Below are 18,015 nucleotides of genomic sequence, written 5' to 3' on the forward strand. Positions count from 1 at the left end.
AAGACCATTGTGCCGAACTTGGAGAAGCGCAAAAACGCAGAATAAACGAACGACTCTCCGGGACAATCCAAGCGCATCAGAACTCATATTTGTGCAAATTTTCCTGGTGAAAACGGCCAAAAAACCAAGGAACGAAACCTTTTTCAGACAACTTTTGAGATTGCCTCATTTTGGTCTGATTTATATTAATACTCTGACTTATATCAGGTGTGGGGGACATAACTTAAGAAACTAGCGCCAAAAGTGTCTACCTTTATGTTATTCTAATAATCTGGAACCTCAAGACGCGCTCGAGTTAATACGTGTCGAAGTTAAATTAACTCTAAAAATAAAATAAAAAATATATATGGGCATTTGGTTGAATACAACTTTTACTTTTGCACATGGAAAGCGTAAAAAGAAGTTTTAAACACTGAAAGCCGATTCGAACAATGCGAAGCTCATTGCTCACGTGAGCCGCATTTTGTCCAAGCATAAGGAAAAATTAAGGTCAAGTGGGTTCGAAACGTTTTTTTTTAGTCTGAGCTGATAGCTTGTTCTGATTCAACTCTGCTTCCAAATTAATCTGGTTAGTCGGTCTCCGATGATGTTTTTGAGCGCTTTTTTGAAGTCCTCGATGCAGAACGGGTAGAGAATAGGGTTCAAAGTCGAGTTGAAGTAACCTGCAAATTCAAGAAATGGAAATGACCGTAAATACATCCATTTAAGCATATAGCAATTTCTATTTGCAGTATTTCCCATGTGGGATAATGGCGTTAATTGGTTACAGGCGTTTTTGAATAATTTAAACCCGTGAAGGATAGACACCTGAATCATTTTTGTATTTAAATTGCTTGTTCAGCAATTTGTCCGCAATTGGTATTCAAATTAAGCACTGCGCAAAAATCCCAAACCATGTTTAAATTTGGATCGAATCCTTTATAGTTTATGCCAAACTATTGGCAATATCCTTTTCGGTCAACAAAGCTGGCAATAGTTAATCAACTTAAGACTGAAACCAATTTTTTGCTCACTTGAGCTCAAATTGAGGTAACCTCAGGGCACCTTCATCTTTTTTTTACTGATTAAGATGCTCAAGGTCATCGAACAAGAGTAGTCATATCTGGCAAAAACCGTGGAAAGTTCCAACTGCCCTTTAACGTCTTTGAAAACATCAATTGATAAACATTGATAAAATTTTCATAAAAATGAATAAAAAAATCGTTTTTTTTTTCTAAATTCTCCCACATGCTATGTCAAGTACAAATTGATGTTCCGAGCTGAGCGTCAAGTAACGTATTACTCACACCAAATACTTTTCTTCAATTCAAGCTAGCCAAAGTAGTCATAACTTTAAAAAAATGATCACAGAGGTTAATTATAGTTTTACATTTGCTCAGGACATCAATGGTTTTCAGATCGTACCAAAAAACTCCGTTTAAAAAGAAAAGGTTTGGGTTTTGTAAGCGGATTAAGTTGACAACATCCAGCACCTCAATCCATTTTACCTAATTAAAAAAAAGACCCTCCCGTCCTCCAATGTTTCCGACTGGGACTAAATTTATTCAGATCATAAGGTAAAATTTTGATAGAAGGTCCCTGTAACAAATAAGTGTGACAGAGGGTCCAAAGTCACGCTAATTTTGAACAAATATAGCAATTAAGCGAATTAAATGGGCACCGCTCAATCGTTTTGGTTTTTTTGTGAAACGTAGATAACCTCCCGCACTGGAGTCCATGGATAAAATCGATTGAATTTGAGTTTCATTATTTGGTGTCTATAAAAAAGGAATCAATTCTAATCACATGACACTGAAGTATGTTGCCATTACCTAATAAAGCATTATAACCCATTTTAAATCCATAATAACCGAATATTTTTCACTTTTATAGATATCCATTATAACCGATTTTTTAAAAATTTGTTTAGGCGCAATTCTCAACTCTCACAGAGTCGTTTACACAATTTGAACTAAAACTGGTTACTTGTTGTTCAGTTTCAACTTCCTTCTCGGCAATTTTGATTCTTCTTATTTATTTTATGTTGCTCAATTTTGTTACTTTCAAACGTTTTCCAATTTACTTAGACTTGTTTGAGGGCGTAGGTGGTAGGGGAACGGGCTATCAACGTTTGTATCATTTGTACCGAATGTTTGTACCAAAATTTGACAAGGGTTGTGTTGTGCCCAAAAATTGTTTGGCCGAAGTTTTCCAAAAAAGGAATTTTTGACCGGTATTTTCATCAAATTGACTGGCAAAACAAACTGTCAAAACGTTTGCGGGTCAAGATTTACAATGTGGGAGAGAAGTTGGAGTTCTGGTGGTGGTTGTTGGGTCTCGTTGGAGGGTGGTGGGTAAGGGACAAAAGGGCAAACGTTGGGGAGAAGAGGGGTGGTACGGTGGCAAAGAGCTCCAATCGTTATGGGAAGGGAGTGGTTGGTTCTGGTGGGAGGGGAATGTGCTTGGGTAAGGTGCAGGCAAAGGGGCAACGTTGAGGGGGTGGGAAGAGAATTTTTTTGAAATTTGATACTTCTAGGTTTAGAAATCGATTAGGCGTACACTCGTTTTGCAAAGTTTATGCATTACTAATTTGATAACAGCAAAAAACATCGCAAAATTTTGCACGACTCGAACCAATTTTTAAGTGAAAACAAATCATTTTTTATTGATTTTAAGTTAATTAAAATTAATTTCAAATGTGATAAAACAAAGGATTATAATCGATTTTTGGTTCTATTTTGTTGTATGAGGGCAGCATGGGAATCAATTATAGTTGTATGAGGGCAGCATGGGAATCAATTATAATGTGACTAGCTTAGATCACAAAAATATATTATAGTTGTTTTTTTTCTTTTTTTTTAGTTGCGGAAGCCTCATTTTGCGCTAAAATGTCATCAACTAGACTAACCTTTTAGCAATTTTGAAGCACTGATTTTACATTAGGGACCCTGTTAGTTTCATGAGAGCTGTTAGTTTCATTAACACACTTATCTATCATGACTTTAAGCCGTTTCAAGGGTGCGAAAGATAATTTGATCGTAGACCCATTGATCATAGTTCATTAGACAAGAGTGTGACCGATCGTGCACAAGCATCTTTAGCAGTGAAAACCGAAACAAAGTAAATAAGGCTCTGTTTTGGGTTTTATTTCCATTTTTTTCGGAGTTATTCCGAATGCGCGAAAACTTTTTCTACCAATCAGCGCTCAGTATTCAAAAACTCTAGAGAAAGAAGCAATAAATTCAGTCAACTTTGGACAGTTTAAGGGGTGTTGATTTGTTGAGAACTTTGGCGCATTCCCAATTTTTTTGATTGGGCAAAATTGCAAAATTACTTTTGTGAGATGCACAAATTGCAAATTATCTTTTTTGGGCCGCGCAAATTCGGGAAAACATTTTTGCTGCGCAAAAATGCAGTATATTTTTTGGGGTGCACAAAATCTTGGAAAATTTCTTCGGTCGCACAAAGTTGCAATATACCCATTTTGAGTAGCAATTGTCGCAGCATCAACCCTCAACCTGCTCGCATGACTTTAGACAGCTGTCTAGCAAGCATTATGATCGGAACGTGCTCGGTCCAGAATTACTCAGTCCAGAAAAAGCCAATGAAAAACTGCATGTAAATCTTAACTAGGGGCACAACAGCGGTCCTCCGTGAAGAGCTGAACAGCTCGTACATTGGTCCTTTCCCTTGTGGATAAATCATCCTAAACTTTCAACCAAATAATATGAATAAACGGTTACGTAACCATGTTTAGACAACATCGCATCCATACTCGTCAGTAAGCAGACAAATGATGTTATAATCAATTAGAATCGAGACTAGGAAAGTTTAATAAATAATTATTATTATTTCGTAAGTTCGCTTTCTCATCTCGATTCTGATTGGTTAATATATTGTATTTATCTGCTTACTGACGAGCATGAATACGCGGTTGTCGAAATACAGAATGCACTCCGAATAAACTGACCTAGCCAGACGGAAGCTGTGAACAGGTGGTGTCTCCATCCCTCGGAGAAGTCCTTTTTCATCGCCACCAGCACATACAGAACCATATAAGGCAGCCAACACACACAGAATGCCAGCACAATGCCCGCCAGCTTCTTGGCCGCACGGAACTAAAACGAAACAAAACAACTGCTCACATTGCAAAATTTGGGTTTTAAACAGTTACATACTCGGATTGAATGTTGAGGCTTGCAAAAGTGTATATTCGATCATGTGACGTTTTCGTTTTTATTATTTAATCATAAGATGTTTCTTCCATGAATGAACAGCCAGATGCCTAATTCGAAGACTAAAGGTTAATGCTTAATTAACCTATGGATTACTTAGGAGAACGAACCATCAGATGATCAACAAAAAACAAGACTGCTCGTATATCAGGGCAAAACCCTGAGTGTTCCGACTGCCCCTATCGAATAGTTTTTTGCAAAAAACATTGAAAAACTGTAAATTTTGGACATAATGAAAAATCAAGAGTAAAAATTTTAGTGGTACAAACCTATTAGAACCGATTAGCTAGCCTCAATTCAATTTGGAATGATTTTGTTGAGCGGGATATTTCGCGTTACGCTTTCAATATTAATAATTTGCGTTACGCTTTCAGCAATATGAAAAAATCTCCACAACGCACATAAATTAGCCCAGAGCATGGGCAAATTGGTCACAGAACTATGCAAAATTGATCGTAAGTAAAATAATTTTTTATATTTGTAAAATAATAATTTTTTTTTATTTCAGGGAGTCAATTTCTTCAATTTCTAAAAATTTTGCCAGAAACTAATATTTCAATCGCCGGCAGTTGATTCCAGTTTTTGACAGAATATTTTAGAAACGTTCTTTTTACACGTTCTTAAAGTAAAAACTAACCAGTTAACGTATAGTAACTCAATAGAACAACGAGTATGCCTCAAATAAATTTGGAACTGTTTCTGAGCCAAAATAGAAGACTGATGGTGCGTTAATAGGGCTCGATAGTCGCTCGAATATCATCTCGAATGAATTGAACTTCGATTTCCAAATTCTTACAAGACTGCTCGTATCAGGGCGAAGCCCTGAATGTTCCGACTGCCTATTAAGGTTTATGGAGCAGTAATAACATTTAAAAAAATTTTTTTTAAGTAAAACAAAATAAAAAAATTTTTTTCTAAAATTTGAATTTTTTAATGAAAATCATCCCCCCACACGCCATATAAAGTTTAAAAGGACAGATTTTGCTACTTGAAACAAATCACTTATGGCAAATAAGCTTCGTTAAACCAATTTGTAACAATTTCTAAGACGGATTAAATCTCGCTTACGCGTTAATAGCGCGAAATTTATCGCGCGTTAATTGTCCCAAATTGGCCAAAATGGCAATCTTTAAACACCCATAACTTTACAAAAAATGATCACAGGTGAAATATTTTTTCAAATTTGAGCTCAGGACAACAATACCTTTTGAATAATGTAAAAAAAAATCCGTCAAAAATGGCTAGTTAAAAATTCGAAATTTGTCTGAAGAAAAAAAACCCACTCCGAGCACAAATATTTCGTTATTTTCGTATTGAAAGTCGGAACAATAAGTATGCTGAAATTAATCACAAGTAAAATATCTTTTTTAAGTTTGAGCTCAGGCATCAATGGCTTTCAAGTTATAAAAATTATTAATAATTTGCGTTACGCTTTCAGCAATATGAAAAAATCTCCACAACGCACATAAATTAGCCCAGAGCATGGGCAAATTGGTCACAGAACTATGCAAAATTAATTGTTGGTAAAATAATTTTTTATATTTGTAAAATAATAATTTTTTTTATTTCAGGGAGTCAATTTCTTCAATATTAAAAATTTTGTCAGAAACTAATATTTCAATCGCCGGCAGTTGATTCCAGTTTTTGACAGAATATTTTAGAAACATTCTTTTTACACGTTCTTAAAGTAAAAACTAACCAGTTAGCGTATAGTAACTCAATAGAACAACGAGTATGCCTCAAATAAATTTGTAACTGTTTCTGAGCCAAAATAGAAAACTGCTGGTGCGTTAATAGGGCTCGATAGTCGCTCGAATATCATCTCGAATGAATTGAACTTCAATTTCAAAAATCTTACAAGACTGCTCGTATCAGGGCAAAGCCCTGAATGTTCCGACTGCCTATTAAGGTTTATGGAGCAGTAATAACATTTAAAAAAAATTTTTTTGATTAAAACAAATTGAAATTTTTTTTTTCTAAAATTTGAATTTTTTAATGAAAATCATCACCCCACACGCCATATAAAGTACAAAAGGACAGATTTTGCAACTTGAAACAAATCACTTATGGCAAATAAGCTTCGTTAAACCAATTTGGAACAATTTCTAAGACGGATTAAATCTCGCTTACGCGTTAATAGCGCGAAATTTATCGCGCGTTAATTGTCCCAAATTGGCCAAAATGGCAATCTTTAAACACCCATAACTTTACAAAAAATGATCACAGGTGAAATATTTTTTCAAATTTGAGCTCAGGACAACAATACCTTTTGAATAATGTAAAAAAAAATCCGTCAAAAATGGCTAGTTAAAAAGTCGAAATTTGTCTGAAGAAAAAAAAACCTACTCCGAGCACAAATATTCCGTTATTTTCGTATCAAAAGTCGGAACAAAAAGTTTGCTGAAATTGATCACAAGTAAAATATCTTTTTGTTCCGACTTTCGATACGAAAGTAACGGAATATTTGTGCTCGAGGTGGGTTTTTTTTCTTCAGACAAATTTCGACTTTTTAACTAGCCATTTTTGACTGAATTTTTTTATATCACTCAAAAAGTATTGTTGTCCTGAGCTTAAATTTGAAAAGATATTTCACCTGTGATCATTTTTTGTAAAGTTATGAGGGTTTAAAGATTGCCATTTTGGCCATTTTGACCAATTTGGGACAATTAACGCGCGATATAATTCGCGCTATTAACGCGTAAGCGGAGATTTAATCCGTCTTATAAATCGTTCCAAATTGGTTGAACGAAGCTTATTTGCCATAATTGATTTGTTACAAGGAGCGAAATTTATATTTTTGTACTTTATTTGGCGTGTGGGGGGATGATTTTCATAAAAAATATCAAAATTTAGAAAAAAAAAATTTCATTTTATTTTATTTCATTTAATTTTTTAAATGTTTTTACTGCTGCTCCATAAACCTTAAAAGGCAGTCGAAACATTCAGGGCTTGGCCCTGATACGAGCAGTCTTGTTTAAGTTTGAGCTCAGGCATCAATGGCTTTCAAGTTATAAAAATTTATTGTAAAAATTCGCTAGTTAAAGAGTCGAAATTGCTCTTGATAAACAACCCGAGCACAAGTTTTCCGTATCTTTCTTGGAAAACTGGAACAAGAAAACAATCTATTAGAATCGTTGGATTAGTTGTTGTCTGATTAAGAGAAGATGTAGCGATCACATCTTCAAGTTTACTGCTTAATTCGTAGCATAATTGGAAAATATTAACCTGCAAAGCACAACTTATTCGAGTTGAAAAACATTGAGACAAGATAATGGGCAGCTAAAAATCCGTCGCAAGAAGTTTTTTCTAAGTATTTATAATCAACAAGTAGATAGCAAACAATCTGGCTCACAACCTCTCAAAACTGAAAAAAAGGAAATTGAAATTTCAAACGGTGTTTACTACTGCTTACGGTTAGCTTAACATTATCCTTGATTTATGGAGAAAAAAGTAGAAATGGAAACAAGATGCTCGCATCAAGACAACGCTGTGAATATGCCAAATGGCCTTCAACAATTAAAAATTAATTGAATAAAAAAGAATACTTAATAGGAATTGAAAGGATTTTATGGGGAACTATTTAAGAGCCAGGTTCAAGGAAGCGAATGATGCCTTAGTTGCCATTGTCGCTAATTACTACAAATGATGTAATAGATCGAGATAAAACCCAAAAAAAAAAATTTCCTTTTTCTGACGCTCAGCTCGAGATTTTGATACCCTTCAGATCGCTTGGGTGAGTTCCGTTGAAAATGGCACGTTAATGGGTCAAATTTTGTCTGTAGAAAAAACAACGCTGAGCTCAAATTTTTCGGATTTTCTTTGAAAATTGGAGAAATTACGAGAAGTTGGGCTTCTACAGCTACTCTCAGATTTTTTCCATTGGGTTCATAGAATAAAACACGTAGTTCAAAATCTGTATAAATATTCTTTATGTCACAAAAAACGATATGAAAATGCTTTAAGCAAACAAAAGTGCTGTGATTATTGATCTGGGTTGCATTTTTTAAGAGCTCAATTTTTATTAAGACCATTTTATCCACGGGGGAAAGGACCAACACAAGAGCTGTACAGCTCATCACGGCGAACCGCTGTTGTGCCCCTGTTTAAGAACTACATGCAATTTTTTTGGTTATTTTTCTAGGCTGGGTTATGTTGAAAGTCAATTTGGTAAAACATTACATTCAGCAATAAAAAATAAATCTGTCTCAACGCTCTTATGATACATTAGTTTTCATGACATACCTTAATTTTAGGTTTTTTCAAATTTTACTGTATTGTAATCAAATTAAGTTATGATGCTTAATTATTAGTTTTTTTCCTCATGTTTGAAAGACCTTTCATCAAATTTTGCCTGCGATCAACGCTTAGGAGTGGGAAGAAACTATATCACGCAAAAACAGGTTTACGAATTTCAGAGCTGATTAATTGAGTTTGGTTTCATTTCAAAACTGTATCAGCTATAAATCGGAATAAGAAAAAATTTACTCAATTTTTAAAAAACGGCTCTTATAGGTTTCGTTATTGTTTACTTATATTTATATTTGTTTCTATATATATATATATATATATATATATATATATGGAAAATCAGCGATATACAGAGTTTCTCGTCTAAATATACAGCGACCTGCTCCATACAGAAAAGCTCAAAATAATATAAAAAACTCACCTGGAACCAAGTGATGTACGGTTTTGAATGTTTGAAAAGGGACAGGTTGGCGATTACCTTGAATAGCACAATCTGGTCGAGGTCAAATATCAGAACCTTACAAAAAATCACATTCGTCTGACTTTCGCTATTAGGTTGGATATTAACAGACCAATTTCCGTTATAGGAAAAAATTCTTGAATTAAAAATTGTAAACCTCAAGGTAGGTCACCTACTTGAGTACAAAACAAAAAAACTCCTTTGACTGCAAGCCCTTTTCTGATAATTGTTAGTCATGTTTCGGAAAAATTGATGCGCACTATTGAAGACTGCATATGAGGATATTTTATGAAATCGTAATCAAAATCACTGATTATACTACTAAGCGCACAGTGCTGGTTGATTGCTCAATTAACTAGCCTGAATTATAAGTCTCACTTTGTATCGTCAAATTTCTTGACAAACACAAAAGTGAAAACAAGAAAAAGAAAATAGTATAAATACATAAAGGGGATAGTTAAACACAAGTGTTGTAAAAACTGAAAGAACACTGTCTTAAGTTCTAATAGGGATGGCGTCAATACCTAATTTTTGCATTTGAACTAATTTTAATTGCCTGTAGTCTGCGTCTAAAATTACTGATTGCTTTGTCCACCTATTGTTTCTCAGAGTATTGGGTCACCAGTTCTTCGAGATTCGTGTTGCTGCTTTTAATTTTTTGGGAATTTTTTGATAAAAAAATGTATGATCTACGGAGCGAGTGGAAATGAGAAAAGGAATAAAAACATAAAGATTTATGATCTGTCCAATCTTGGTGCAAGAACGCTTTTAAGTACCTGTGTTTTATTGTAATCTTCATAGGCTTTGTTTCATCGGATATATGTTTTATCTTCAGGTCTTTGGGAAGTTTTTGTTTACCTCTTTTCGTTTGATTTTTTCAACTTTTTTTAAAAAAAAACATTTATTAATTTAGTCTTTTTCTGCAGGTGTTCTATTTCTTTGTATCTTTGTTAGGCTGCAAAAAGACCGTGTGCTTCTTGCTTTATTGTCTGCTTTTCAAGGCAGGACACTTTAATCGGTTAGCCTGTATGGTGACTTACTTTGGTATCCCAGAGAACAGTCCGTAAAAATACTGGATGATTCAAAAGGAATCCAATCTTAAAAAATGAAAAAATAGGGTTAGTATTCAAAAAGTTGACAAAAAACAAAGTGGAGAAAGTCCTCTCTAATCTTAAGTAATTTTTTAAAAATAAATTTTTTTGTCCGTGTAGTATTTGTAATACTACAACTCATCTCCTGTTAAAGATAGACAGTTTTTTGCCCCATACATTTTTACTTTACAATGGTATCAAGACTTTTTTTTATTCTTATTGAAGGTTTTGCCTCTCTGAACTTTGTTGAGCCAGGTGAGATTCAAAAAAAATTTGAAGAAAAAATTGTTTTTCAGCATATTTTGTCTCGTCCAAAACCCACTGCAAGACAAAAAGGGTTTGAAATTTGAATTTTTGCTTGTTTTGTCCGGATAATTAAAATCAGCACTGTAGCAGAAAATGAAATAAAGCATACACAGTCAGTGCAATTTCAAAAAAGTTGGGTTGTTATTTTGTATGAAAGATTTGTCAGTCCTGATTCAAATGACATTTGAAAAATTTTAAACAGTTCAAAAGTTGTCCCAATGTTGAGAAAAACTGGTTCAAAATATTTAAAGTTTTTTTTTTATTTTCGAGGGTTTAAAGCGAGCGAGTAAAACGAAAAAGCAAAGCTACAAAAGCTTTAGTTAATAGCTTAAGAGCTTACTGTAGCTTAATATGAGCCGTAAAAACTTAAGTTTTATGTAAGTTAATTTAGTTTTTTTAGTTTTCTAATACTTAAATTCAAAAATTGAAACTGCTAAAAAAAATTAGAAAAAAAATTTAAAGTTTGTTGTTGTTTTTTTTCTAGTCAATTTCCACAAAAATTGTTTTGTTAATTGCTTATTTTAATTTTTTCGGCTCTATTTTTTTGTTCAGATCCTTTTCTCACACCACGCATAGATGAAAAATTTGTTGTATTTTTTCAGAGACTATGGTTGGAACATTCTCTACTACTTGGGCAGCAACTGGCTGTCCTTTTTTCCTTTCTTTCCTTTTGATTGACTTCCACTCAAAATCAGCTAACAAAACTAGGCATCGGAGTGAGTTAAGTGATTGATATTGAGTGAATTGAGTGAACAATGTCCAAGGCTAGTTCAGTCGTGATTCCAACGACATTAGAAAAATTGCCAGTGTCGAGAAAATCCGGTTTTAAATTTTTGATTTTTGGCCGAACTGTCAGATAGTAAATTGAACTGTAGCTTACTTTAAGCCGCAACAACTTAGTTTTACTTGCGTAAAAGTAGTTTTTTTTCCTGAGAATTTTTTGATTTTTTAGTTTTTCTAGTCATTTTTGCACAAAATTTTTTTTCCAAATGGCTGATTTTACTATGACTTTCGAAGATTCCTAAGCTCTAGTTTTTCGTTCAGATTATTTTATTCTACCACGCTGCACAAAACGAATCTAACTTATAAAAAAAATCTCGTTTTTTTTTTCAAAAATTAAGGTCGTAACAATCTGAGGTACTTGCACAGTAACCGGGCTATGGCAATGCTTCAAACCCCATGTATATCTGCAATCTGCGAATTTTATGAACGGTTAGTATTAAGTTTAATATTCTGAATTTATTTGTTTACTTTGATATTTTCGCGATTTCATTCAGGTTGTTGAATTTTTAATACTGATTGGCTGAAAAAAAAATGAAAATTAATTTTCAACATTCGGTCCCTCCATCAAGAGGGACGCCCCCACATGTATGGGCCGCTCATCATTCAAATGCTGTCGCAGTGGTTGTTTGTGACCTCTATTACAGAGTGTTGTTTGTTCACTACAGTTTATAAGGAATTAGAGTAATATAAAGACAGTACTTTTTCTCAATCGTTGTTCAGTCAGTATATATTTATTACTCAATTTGTTTTTTCAAATGCTTAGATTAAGCCGCATAATTCAAATGTGTTTCAAAAAATGGTGATTTTTGAATTGAGTGTATTTGATTTAGAAAGTGAGATATCAAGTGTTTTTTCTTACCAATGAGTTTTCAGTGATTACTTTGACTCCATTTTAAATTGATACGTTTGAAAAAAATTAATTTCCCAGTTGTGAAGCCCATTTTATCTTGTAAAGATTTTTTCATTTAGGAAGGTTTTTCTTCAACCCTGCAGCTTTTTAAAAATCGCCCACTACAAGAAAAAAGATATGAATTGTTTAAATTTTGATGAGAAATTCATAAAAAAATCCAAAAAATTCATCTTACTTAGTTTATATTTGGGAACGTTTTTTCATGCAAATATAAAAATATGTGATTACATATGCGCAAGAATAAAAGAATTCTGCGTGTCGTCATAATTGATTTTTTTTCTCAACACCACACATCATTTTCATGCATCTTCACTGTTTCCTTTTAAAATTCTTTGTTTCCAATTCCTGGTAACTCTTATAGAAATAAACGGGTCTTAAATCTTTATTCACGTGTTTGAAGCTATATCCATCACATCAAACGGTGCTGTTGCCTCCGAAAAAAAAGAGAACCATTCTTTTGTCTTGTTTCTACGAAATCTTGTTGAATCTTGAACTGAAAATTAAAACCGACAGAATACCCACTAGATTCTAACTGTTTTCTGTGTGACATTTCAGAGCTTTTAGCGCGAATATTGAATGAATTTTTCATGCAATTACAGTTTCGCTATTTTATATAGATGCTTTAAACTGAAACTTAAGCCAGCTGACAACTAATTACTTAATAAATTACTATAGTTTGAGGCATAATTTGCGATTTATTGGAATTCAACCGCTTTCATGAAAATTTCGTGGGAGTAATGAACTGGGAGCTATACAGGGGCGTGCTGCATGAATTTATTATTTTTTTGTTTATTAGGCGGAAGTTATAATGGATATTCCAAGTAAAAGACAAGATATAATTAACGAACTTAGTGTTTGTATGGTGCCAAAGCGAAAAATGAAAGAAATGTTTTCCTGGTGCACTGAACTTTGACCGCTTTGAATCAATTGGGTAGCGGATCTACGTTACAATATATCCTATGGTATTTTCTAAAGAATCTGCACCCCTCTAATTAAAAGCAGTAAATAAGCATTAGAGCTTTCCAATGGATATTCTCGTTTTGCCGCATTCTGGTTAGTCGAAATAACTTAATCTGGCTAAGAATCTCCCCCACTCTCTTGAAAGAGAGCGCGGAAAGAGCGGAGAGAGACAGAGAGAGAGAGAGAGAGAGAGGAGAGAGGAGAGAGGAGAGAAGAGATAGAGAGAGAGAGAGAGAGAGAGAGAGAGAGAGAGAAGAGAGAGAGAGAGAGAGAGAGAGAGAGAGGGAGAGAAGAGAGAAAAAGAGAGAGGAGAGGAGAGAAGAGATAGAGAGAGAGAGAGAGAGAGAGAGAAGAGAGAAGAGAGAGAGAGAGAGAGAGAGAAGAGAGAGAAAGAGAGAGAGAAAGAGAGAGAGAGAGAGAGAGAGAGAAAGAGAGAGAGAGAGAGAGAGAGAGAGAGAGAGAGAGAGAGAGAGACATTACCCCGTGAGTTACCAACCCTGGTTAACAAATAATTGCAACTCATTCAATTTTCATTTTTGGAAACAATGCTTGTCATACAATTGCATACTGCTCCAAAACGAAAAAGTGGTGTGAAAATAGCATGGCTAGCTTTTTATACATAAATGAAATTGTTTGACTAGTATTTTTCCATTATCGAAATTGTACCACTAGCATTTTTTCTATAAATATAAATGTTTGACACAATCTTTTGCCATAGATTGAAACAATTGTTTTTGCGTGTTTTGCTTTAAATGTTCGTGTTTTTTTGAAATATTTTGTATGCCCATAAACTTGTGTAGCGACTAAAATGAGAGCGAAAAAAATCTTCAAAATTGTAATGCTTTTTTGGAAAAAAATGCTTGTCATGTAGTTCTCCAAACTGAAAAATGAGCGATAAGCATTTTTCCCATACAACAAAAAATCAAAATTTTGATAGAAAAAGGTTTCTCACTCAGCAAAAAATCCCAATAAATTTTTTCAATTTATTTGAAAATAGTTTTGCAGGGCTTCACAGTTTTTGTTCGTATGGAAAAATCCTTTTCGTACAATTTTCAAAAATGGAAATTATATGACAAGCTTTTTTACATATATTTTTTTAGTGTAACTGTATGATAGGTACTTTTTCGTATAAAGCTGAACTCAGGAAGTTAAGAATCTTCATCCCGAGATTTAATTGTGTGTATAATGTGTTTCGTTTGCGCTGCGTGTATAATAATCGTTTCTGATTGGTTGAAATTTCCGATTCAGAATCAGCAATATGTGGCCAAACTGAATGTTTGGTGAACTGTAAGCGGATTTCGCAATAAGACTGCTTTTTTTATCTTTCTTTGTTCATGTGTTTCCTTTGATCGTGCCAACAAAATTTTAACAGAGACAATAAACAGAGACAAAAGCTTCTGTTTTTCAAATAGACACAGACATATAGTCTGTTTAAAGGCCTGTCTCTGGATTTCAGTGACCTACACACACCAAATGGCTCGCATATCCAGTGCACTGATTGGCCTCGTAATGAAGTTAAATTTCTCGCCCCCTAAAACGCTTGAACTTATGGGCATATAGGTCCGAAACACCCCCCCCCCTCATTCATAAAAACCTCACCTCACGTTGTCGCTCCATACTCTTTTGATGATCTCGTTTGGCAGCGTCTTTAGACCCACGCCAACTCAGTCGCCGCCCGATTGATGTTTTCGGGGCCAGCAGCGCGTTAGACTCGGCCGGTGTTGCCGAAGCCACCCGGTTGATGGCAATGGGCGGAGTGGGCGGGTTACTCAGAGGAGTAGTAGCCACGAGCTTTCGGGAACAGTCCAAGGTTGAAACAAAGTCGAAATGTTCCACTTCCATGCCCATTTTGGGTGAAGATCTCTCCTCGTTTTTGTGTTCCGCTAACCGACTCTCGCTTAGACTCGGTGACTGCTGCACGACAACTTGGATCCGTGGAAGGCTAGGAGTTTCTGCTTTATTTTCTAATGGAATCTCTATCTTCAGGCTGTTATTGTTGTTGCTTACTGGAGTCACAGACCAGTATTTCTTCTTTCTCTGAAAAAAAAATTAGATGTTTTTCACGGCTATGAGAGCTTAGCTGAAGTATGACAAAGATCTTCGCTTCTTATTTGAGTGCTTCGTTTAGGCTGCGCGTAAAAAAATTGAGCTTTTTACTTGCGGGTGATGCAACATTAATCAATGAAATCAGCAAACAGGGATGTTCCAATCATGATTGAAGTTAGGAAAATAAAAAAATAAAAAAAAATAAATTTTAAAAATTTTTTGAGACTTTCTAAATCTGAATTTCGACTCGGCTTTTAATATGATACCACAATTGAGTTTTCCTTGAGGTACTTAAGCTGCGGCGGAAAGAAAACGCTCAACTACTCCATAGTGAGTTCGCCTCACTTAAGTAACTTGGTCTGAACAATATGGCACGAGAAACAATAAAAAACTTATGCAGGCCTTACTCGGGGATACAAGCACATCAGCAATTCTTCGTTAAGAATTGATCAGCTCGTAAATTGAATTTTCCCTTTTATATAGTTGGTCTTCTTATAATTTTTGTTTTTTGGATGACTGCCGTTTCATCATAATTTAGCTGTTCTATAGTAAAATCGCTTGTGGAAAAACTCTTCGGTTTTTCTATTTTATTTTTATTTCAAGCTCTGCCTATGAAGGACCAAGTGATCAATCTCCTCCCTAAGCCAAACAAAGGAGGAGAACGCTCACTTGGTTAGAGGTAATCTTTTTCAGCTAACCAGGTTTAAGCACAGTACATGCTGGTCTTACTGCTTGAGTTTGCATCTTTATTTTAGGGAGAATAGAATGTTCATTTGCTCTATTCAGGGGGAGATTGTCTACCTATGCCCTGAAGTTTGCCAGGTTCCCATCAAATTTTAATCATCACTTTAGAAATGAGAATTAATTTAGAGGATGAGAATGTATAAATTTACTTCATGTGTTCTGTGTGTTTATCGACTAATGACACCATGAGATCAAAAACCCACATTGGAAAGTTGATACTTAAAATCAAACTTGCCATATTATTATGATTTTTTAAATGAGTGTTCAGCTCTTACAACGAGCTCTAAATTTTTCGTACTTTCAAATAAATTCTAAATGCAAATTTATTGCAGATTTTTTTCTTTGCTCACACGATGTCCTGAGAAATACGACAATGTTTCGCAGAAACTGTGCCTCAGTGCTTAAATATTCTCAAACATGATGAAAAATTATACAATTGCTCACCAAGATTAGTTACTGGGCTAACCAAATGTGTCACCTTGGGATCTCAGCAAAACGAAAACGCTGTCGAAAAAAGTCGACAATTAATATACAAAATCTCTTCTCCCTGAAAAAATTTGTCCACAAGACACCAAATAATGTGAGTGTTGTGTACCTCTATGTCTCGTTTGGTGCGTCTGTGAATCTCGACAAAGATGCGAATGTAGACTAAGCACATGGTTATGAATGGGAAAATGAAACTGTAGATAAGACTGATGATCTTGAAGTGAACATTTTCGTGGAACTCTGGGTTGCAAGTTCCCCCCTCTCCCTCCCCCTCCCCTTCCATCTCCGCGTTCGTCACAATTTCAACCCCCGGATGTGACTGATTGATGGATCCCCCAGTGATGGACACCCGGTTCGTGTCTTCTGTATGGCCATCGTCTTCTTTCGGGGGGAACCATAAGTCCCAGCATAAAATGGGAAGCATGTAGATGATTGAACAGCACCACACAATGACAATGACTGTGAACAGTTTGCGGTGGGTGCGTTTGTTGCGGTAAGTGATGGGGGAGACGATGGAAAAGTACCTGTCGATAGCCATGGTCATTAAATTCAGAATCGAACAGGAGGAGGCAACGTAGTCGAACCCAATCCAAGTTGTACACAGCTGTAAACAATGACAGAGATAAACAAAAATGAGCAAAAACCACGAAAAGAGTTCGAAAAGTCAACAACAAAGGGTAAAGTAAGGATAAATTTGACATTCAAGACAAAAATTGAAAAACAAAAAACCTCAAAATGTTTGCTTAGACAAAAACTTACAAAGAAATTTATAAATAGCGAGGACTTAATACTCATCAACTCAATCACATAAAAATCAAATAATGTAGAAGCGCTCAAAACATCCGTGGGTTTTAATTATCATATTCCGTTCAGAACAAAGTTATTTGATTGAATATTGAATTGTTTTTGCTCATATGGGATTATCGGATTCTATTTAATCTACTACTTATAATAAATGGACTGACCCAGTTGGGAAAGGGCCAGTGGCCGACTAGTGCGGAGGCAGAAGCCAGAGGCATGACCACCAGACCTATGATGAAGTCAGCCACAGCGAGGGAGATGATGAACTGGTTGGAGGGTGTCTGCAGCCCAGGTGTACACCAGATCTTAAACACACAAATCGCAACGTGAATTGACGTGTGAATTGACATTGACAAAGAAGCCAACGTTTTTAACCAGAAAAAAGGTGAGGTAAATGTATTTAACCAGGAAAAAATAGAAGGCCAACTAGGCATGTGAATGGATATGGCGAAGAAGCCAATGTTTTTAACAAGAAAAAATTATCTACATTTTTTCATCCCTGAAGTTGTTCTTATAGCTACCCCAATTACATCAAATTTTAAAATCGAGTACAAAATATTTTAGCGAAATACTTTTTCTTGGGAAATTTGCGGAAGCCTGAGATAGCTATCACGCATCCAGAACGATGCTGAAAAAAGAGGCATTATTTGTTTGAATTCGATTAAAAAAAACAAGTCGATCAAATTATGCGACGCCATAAAAGTGTTTTTAAGCGAAGGAGAAGATAGCCGACTTCTCTTCTCCTTCAGGATTTTCAGAATAGTTTGATAATAAGGATTTCGGAAGACATTGAAAAATTCAAAGACGGCTAAAATATTGTTTCAGTAAGCTGATGAAAATCGATCAAAACTTTAGCAGTCCTTTTTTACTTGTCATGTCACTGATTACAGTCATTGTCGATTGATTTTGACGCGATACCTCAAAAATACTTGCAAAGATACCTGCTAAAACTACATGGAAAATTTG

At 35.0% G+C, this 18,015-nt stretch overlaps 1 protein-coding gene across 1 annotated transcript in view; it reads right to left on the minus strand.

The window, feature by feature from the left end:
• Nucleotides 1-388: 388 nt before the first annotated feature.
• LOC134846738 (histamine H1 receptor-like) overlaps nt 389-18,015 on the minus strand; it is a 99,537-nt gene continuing 81,910 nt past the window's right edge. Inside the window, exons 3-7 of the mRNA XM_063864126.1 lie at nt 17,214-17,354; nt 16,358-16,852; nt 14,572-15,009; nt 3,950-4,097; nt 389-662 (exon numbers count right to left, since the gene is read on the minus strand). Coding sequence (XP_063720196.1) covers nt 544-662; nt 3,950-4,097; nt 14,572-15,009; nt 16,358-16,852; nt 17,214-17,354 — 1,341 coding nt within the window. The 3' untranslated portion in view covers nt 389-543. The remainder of the gene's footprint in view (nt 663-3,949; nt 4,098-14,571; nt 15,010-16,357; nt 16,853-17,213; nt 17,355-18,015) is intronic.

This window comes from Symsagittifera roscoffensis, chromosome 5 (genome assembly GCF_963678635.1).
Source record: "Symsagittifera roscoffensis chromosome 5, txSymRosc1.1, whole genome shotgun sequence".
NCBI lineage: Eukaryota > Metazoa > Xenacoelomorpha > Acoela > Convolutidae > Symsagittifera > Symsagittifera roscoffensis.